Raw genomic sequence first — 7271 nt, 5'->3', positions numbered from 1 at the left:
TAATGGGGGAGCATCATAGCCATGTGTTGAAAGGAATTCTTGGAGGTTTGGATAATTCACATTTGGAAACATGGGTGGTTCGTTCAACATCCTTAAACAATCCTTATTCAGGGACCGTTTGAGCGGAATGGGTTACTCGACCAGAAGAAAATTCTAACTGGGCCCCACCTGCAAGGTCTTGTGCTGTTTATCTTGATATGAGATTCCTATGTCACGCACATATGGTTGTGATGCATGTACCTGGTGTACCCCTATCAGACAGGTAGTCATGATGGGTATACTGGGCTTCGTATATTTTACCCCAGTGTCACTTAGATGGCATGCACTGCTCTTTCACTCAATAATAGTAATAATGATGATGATGATAATTATAACAATAATAATAATAATAATAATAATAATAATAATAATAATAATAATAATAATAATAATAATAGGGATTATTACAAAGTAGCATTAACACAACCTTTAATTCTTTTACATATACACACACACACACACACACACACACACATATATATATATATATACAGCCTCAAATGGACCTACACATGTTTCTACTCTGTTTTGAATACCTAACTGTGAGCAAATTGGTAATTGTTTGGAGAAATCCCTTACTAATTACCAATATAAATATATACATATATATACATAACACACACACACACACACACACATATATATATATATATACATATATACATATATATATACATATATACACACATATATATATATATATATATATATATATATATATATATATATATACGTGTGTGTATCCATTTGTGAATCTTTGCCAGAAATTTGTGGATAAAGTCTTTATGGGTTAAGGCTACCATAGATTTCATTTAAAAGAAACCTTCTACAATTATCAATCCTATTATATGGGACATTGGTGTTTGTGTACATATATACATATATATATATATATATATATATATATATATTATATATATATATATATATATATATATATACATACATATATATATATATACATACATATATTATGCATGTGTGTGTGTGTGTATTTGAGTACAACATGCAACAACACAATAGAGAAAGGTTCCCTACCAAGAATCTGGTATAATTTGCTTACTGTCAATATTTCACCTCTGGGCATCACATTCTACAGAAGTTCAACATTCTCTACTCCCACATTGATCCCATCATATTAGATGACCCAACAAAGATCATGGGAGCATTTGCCCCCAACACCTGATGTTGAATAATGATGATCCGTTATAAAAATATTCCAAAGGATAGCTTTTATAAGCAGTTTGAAGATTACTGTTGTTGTTGCGGTTATCGTTGCAGTTGTTTTTGTTTAGCCCTAGGTCAACCCTCATTAAATCATCACATGCCCTTCTTATATTTTATCAGACGTAGTGTATCTAAGACCTCATTATGTGATTTAATTGGAAATTTGTTCAACCCCAAATTGGTTCTAATTAGGTAGACCTACAATCAAGGGTTTTTTTAGCAATGATCCATCCATCCTTCTTTAATCAGATCTGATGGCTCCTCCCATCAACTTCAGCATGAGCATTCCATTACTCAATCATCTGAATGCCTCTGTCTCATTAAATTAATGTGTAAGTAGCTCAGTATTCTACAGACAAGTATACTTATTTAAGCCATTTGTTCTCTATGCTGGGTCACAATTATAAATGTATAGTTTACAGCTCTAAACCTTTTGTCACACCTCTAAATGTCTTGCGCAACCTCAAAATATCTGGCCCAACCTCTAACTGTTTTGCCACGCCCCTAAATGTTTGGTCAACAATTTTCCTTTGCTGTTCTTGACTCTAGGATGCACCAGGGTCATTCCCTCAGTATGAGGTGGAGGACATTATGTTTCTCTAAGGAAGGGCCTTCTTCTAATTTCTTTTTTATTTTACTGAATTGTCATTGAAGCTTCTGTAACTTTGCTTTTTTCTAGGCAGGGGTGTTGGCCCTACACAAACCCAGTTTTACCTCTACAATTGGGCAATCCATATTAGCCTGGCCTCTATCCTTTGACCTGTCCAGCACAAGAAGCCCTACCAAAAGCTTGCACTCTTCTGGCATAGCTCTTTGACCGTTGATGAATGCAAGCCACTGCACCACAACAAGGAATGAACCCTTGTGGTGGACTGACACCTCTAGATGTTTTGCCATGCCTCTAAATGCTTGACCACACCTATTAACGTTTGACCATGCTTCTATTGCTGCTCAAAATTTTCTGCTGCATGTACTCAGTCAAACAATTATGAATGGTAACTCTGTGTGTGTGTGTGACAATATGTGTGCTTGTGTATGTGTGACAGTGTTTGTGTGTGTGTACATTTTTATTCATTGTTTTTTCTGTTCTATTTCTCTCCAGATATTCTTGCAAGCAAAAGAGATGAATCTAAAAGTAAGTCTGTTTCAGAATCCTTTCTTTGACTTCACCCATGCTTGTAACTATTTGTCTATATAAACATTTGACCACACCTCTAAATGTTCAGCCTGACCTCTAAGTGTTTGGCCACACCTCTAAATGTATGGTCACAGCTATAAATGTTCGACCATACTACTAAATGTGTGGCCACACCTTTAAATGTGTAGTTTACAGCCCTAAACCTTTTGTCACACCTCTAAATGTTTGATCACACCTCTAAATGTTCAGCCCAACCTCTAAGTGTTTGGCCACACCTCTAAATGTATGGTCACAGCTATAAATGTTTGGCCACACCTTTAAATGTATAGTTTACAGCCTTGAACCTTTTGTCACACCTCTAAATGTTTGATCACACCTCTAAATGTTTAACCACACCTCTAAATGTTTGGCCCAACCTATAAGTGTTTAGCCACACCTCTAAATTTTTGGCCACAACTATAAGTCTTTAGCTGTACTTCTAGATGCTTGGCCACACCTCTAGATATATTGTCTACAGACTTAAACCTTTCGTCACACCTCTAAATGTTTGGCCACACCTCTAAATATATAGTTCACAACCCTAAATCTTTTTTCACACCTCTGAGTGTTTTCCTGATACAATGAAACATTCCCTTATCATTTATTTTTATCAGTTACCTGGCAATGTTTACCTGGAATGTTCCAGCAAAAACTGGAAGCCTGGTAGCAACAGTGAAGGCTGTAGTATTTATTAGTAACAGTAGTTGTTCTTATTAATGTTACCAGTGATAATGATGATGGTGTTGCTAGTTAACTAGAAGTGGTGACAGGGGGTGATGGTAGCAGTCATGCCAGTGTTAGTCAAAAGCTGGCATGAGCGAAATAATTGTTGTGGTAGTGATTCTGGGTTCAGTCCCACTGTGTGGCACCTTGGGCAAGTGTCTTCTACTATAGCCTTGGGCCAACCAAAGCCTTATGAGTGGATTTGGTAGATGGAAACTGAACGAAGCCTGTCGTATATACATATATGTATGTGTGTGTGTGTATGTGTTTGTGTCTGTGTTTGTCCCCCAAACATCGCTCGACAACCTATACTGGTGTGTTTACATCCCCATAACTTAGCGGTTCGGCAAAAGAATAAGTACTAGGCTTACAAAATTAAGTCCTGGGGTCAATTTGCTCGACTAAAAGGCGGTGCTCCAGCATGGCCACAGTCAAATGACTGAAACAAGTAAAAGAGTATATATATATGTATGTGTGTATATATATATATATTATATATATATATATATATATGTGTGTGTATATATATATGTGTGTGTGTGTGTGTGTGTGTGTATATATATATATATATATATATATATATATACGTAGTCAGATCAATAAGTATCCAGATTGTTGCCATAGTAACGAAGCTAAAGCATGCAGAGTTAAGCTACTTGGCAAAGATTGACCTTGAACTCTGCTGTGCATGTGCAGTAAATTTTAACGTTCTAGCTCACTTCTGCTGTTTACAGCAGTGCTTGGAAGGAAGGTGTGTAGTGTGTGATCATCGCATTGACCACGACAGCGAAAGCTGTCATGGCAATACCTGCTCAAAAGGCCTATGCAAAGTTGCAGAAAATGTATGGCAAGGAGTGTATGAGCCACACAGAAGGGTACGAGTGGTTCAAATGTTTCCAAGATGGCTGAAAAAATGTCAATATTGATGAATATTCTGGGTGACCTGCAACCAGCAGAACTGAGAAAAATATCGCAAATGTGTGTGCAGCTGTAAGGAGAAATTGTCAAATCACCATCCGTGAATTATCAGAGGTTATACAGATGAGTTATGGTTCAGTTCAGTCCCTTATCACTGAAGATTTGGGTATGAGACACGTGTCTGCCAAGTTTGTGCTAAAACTGCTTTCAGCTGACAAAAAAGATGCTAGGGCTTCAGATGCACAAGATCTTGATTGTGTTGAGAATGATGGAAACTTAGCGTAGGCCTCTGAGCAGGTGTCGCCAAAGTTTTTAGCAAAATTTGATGCAGATTCTCGGCTCAACTTTCTCTGTCTTGGTCAATGCTATGATCACACACTACACACCTTCCTTCCAAGCACTGCTGTAAACAGCGAAAGTGAGCAAGAATGTTTCAAAACTTCATGCACAGCAGAGTTCAAGGTCAATCTGTGCCGAGCGGCTTGGCTTCAATCTGCATATTTTACCTTCGTTACTATGGCAACAGTCTGGATACTTATTGATCAGACCAGGTTTATACACAGAGACATACGAGCACATGTAAATATACTTGCAAATATTAATTGCTGGCCCTGTAGAGATAACTTTAAAACGTCATATACATGTATAAATCTATGAGGATGAGTAAGAAAGTAATACAATTTATATTTGCATTACTTTTTTGAATAACCCTTGTATTTACAAAGGTTAGTCAAAAAATAAGGGAAATAAAAATTGCCTTACTTTCCAGCTCACCCTTCTATATGTGTATATTTATGTGTGTGTGTAGAGAGAGAGAAAGAGAAGAGGAGAGGGGGAGAGAGAGATCGTGTGTCTTTTAATCTTTATTCTCTTACTCTATTCTCCTTTGTCTCTGTTTCTAAATATTTATCTTGCTCATTCTCTTACTTTCACTTTCATTCTTCTCTCTTGTTCTCTCTCTCTCTCTTTCTCTCTCTCTCTTTCTTTCATCTTTGTCTCGCTATCTTTCTTCCATTTTATTTCCCTTCCTCTTCTTCTATTTGCACTTGCACTCATTTCCATCCTTCACTCACCCTCATTCATTCCCATCTGTCATTCACACCCACTCATTCACTTCCCTCACTTTCATTCACACATTTCCTTCTTTCACTCATACTTTTTCAATCCCTTCCCTCAATCACACTCATCTAATCCCTTCTCTCACTCACATTCACTCTTTTCCTTCCTTCACTCATTCAATCCTTTCCTCCACTCACACACATTCCATCCCTTCTTTCACTCCCATTCACTCATTTCCTTCTTTCACTCACACTCATTCAATCCCTTCTCTCATTCATTTCCTTCCCTCACATGCACACTCATTGGATCCTTTCCCTCACTCATGCTCATTCAATCCCTTCTTTCACTCCCATTCTCTCATTTCCTTCCCTCACATGCACACTCGTTTAATCCTTTCCCTCACTCACACTCATTTAATCCCTTCTCTCATTCATTTCCTTCCCTCTCATGCACACTCATTCAATCCCTTCTCTCACTTCCATTCATTCATTTCCTTCCCTCACTCCCACACTTATTTATGTCCATCCCTCACTCACTCATTCACTCATTTCCTTCCCTCACTTACACTCACTTATTTCCTTCTACATCTTTTTTTCTCATCCCTTTCTTCTCTCTCTTTTCTCTCCTCTCCTTCCAGCCCTGTAGCCCTTATATCTTACAACTATTTCCCTACTTCTTCCCCTTTATTTATAGATATGGCTCCCTATGATGCTGATTCTTCTCGCATCTCTCAGAACCGATGGTTGCCAGACGGAGAGAAAGCTCTCTACATGTCAACCACCATTGGAAAGTTCCATTCAACCACTACTACCACCACCACCACTACTACCACCAACACCACCATCACCTCTACCACCACCACTAAAGGTACACTCAGTTATATTGTTTCTAAAAAAAAAAAAGAAATTTTAATAAATAAATAAATCATCCTACCATTCTAACCATTGCCACTACCACCAACACCACCACCACTGCCGCCACCACCACCACCACCACTGTCACCACCCTTTGTGTAACATTGTCAACCCTTGCCTGTTTGCATGTTAAGGGAATTTCTTTCTCCTCCATAGCCAGAAATGTCTTTGCAGAATACTGGAAATGAATGACACTACTTTTATGATAGAGACATGCATTTACAAATGTCATGTGACATCAAGACATGGAGCAACACATACATACATGGTGGCTGCCCCCTCGTTATCGAGTATGGCCATTGCACGAAGCTTAATCAATGTTGTTATCGAGCAATGCCTGTGCAAGAAGATTTTTTTTTAAATGGGGAAAGGCTGTGCACTAAGTCAATCCCACCCACTAAGCAACAGCAGCCATAATCCAAAAAGAACCATCGGTAACCACTGAGCCGCAGGTTTTATATCGGAGTTATCCCAGTTACCTGAGTTACCTTCTCCTAGAAGAATGCCCTAACAAAGGCTAGGAGTCCTTCACTCCCAATGGTTTAACGGCGTGATCGGGTATTCAGTCCGATTATTTCTATTTCCCCACGCATGATCCAGCCTTAAGACATTTATTGGATGGCCGTTGACTCTCAAGAGTTCCTTCACATTTTGATGGGTTTTGTTTTTCATCCCGCAGGGTGTCCAATAAACACCCTTCTCACCAAGCAAGCTTGGCGGGGTTGCCAGTTTAGTCGCCGACGACCCGACCATGCAACAGGTTGTACTGGGTTACATGTTACCAGTAGCACTCAAAAGTGACTTGACAGAACATACATACATACATACATATATATATATATACATATACATACATATATACATGCATACATTCATACATACATATATATATGTATATATATATGTGTGTGTGTGTCTGTATGTATATATATATATATAATATATATATATATATATATATATGTATGTATATATATATATGTATGTGTATATATATGTATACATACAGCATGGAAAGCGGACATTAGACGACCATGATGATGATGATACGTATACATAAGTGTGGCGTTAGGAAGGACATCCAGCCGTAGAAACATTGCCAGATCAGACTGGGCCTGGTGCAGCCTTCTGGCTTCCCAGACCCCAGTTGAACCGTCCAACCCATGCCAGCATAGAAAGCAAGCATTAAACAACAATGAAGATATATATTTAAG

At 38.2% G+C, this 7271-nt stretch overlaps 1 protein-coding gene across 11 annotated transcripts in view; it reads left to right on the top strand.

Annotated features, from left to right (window-relative positions):
* Positions 1-7271, top strand: part of LOC115219354 (filaggrin) — a 255873-nt gene that overhangs the window by 167551 nt on the left and 81051 nt on the right. For 9 of the 11 annotated variants that reach the window (XR_005001934.1, XR_005001933.1, XR_005001932.1 and 6 more), the window contains 2 exons: positions 2369-2401; positions 5837-6010. Coding sequence is in view for 8 of the 11 variants with exons in the window: in XM_036509043.1 (XP_036364936.1) it covers positions 2369-2401; positions 5837-6010 (207 nt within the window). In the remaining 3 variants the exon portion in view is untranslated. The remainder of the gene's footprint in view (positions 1-2368; positions 2402-5836; positions 6011-7271) is intronic. The other 2 variants (XM_036509048.1, XM_036509047.1) reach the window with 1 other exon arrangement.

Source organism: Octopus sinensis, linkage group LG14, assembly GCF_006345805.1.
Source record: "Octopus sinensis linkage group LG14, ASM634580v1, whole genome shotgun sequence".
In the NCBI taxonomy this organism is placed as follows: domain Eukaryota; kingdom Metazoa; phylum Mollusca; class Cephalopoda; order Octopoda; family Octopodidae; genus Octopus; species Octopus sinensis.
The sequence above is the reverse complement of the archived record's forward strand: the minus strand, read 5'-3'. Positions and strand labels throughout refer to the sequence as shown.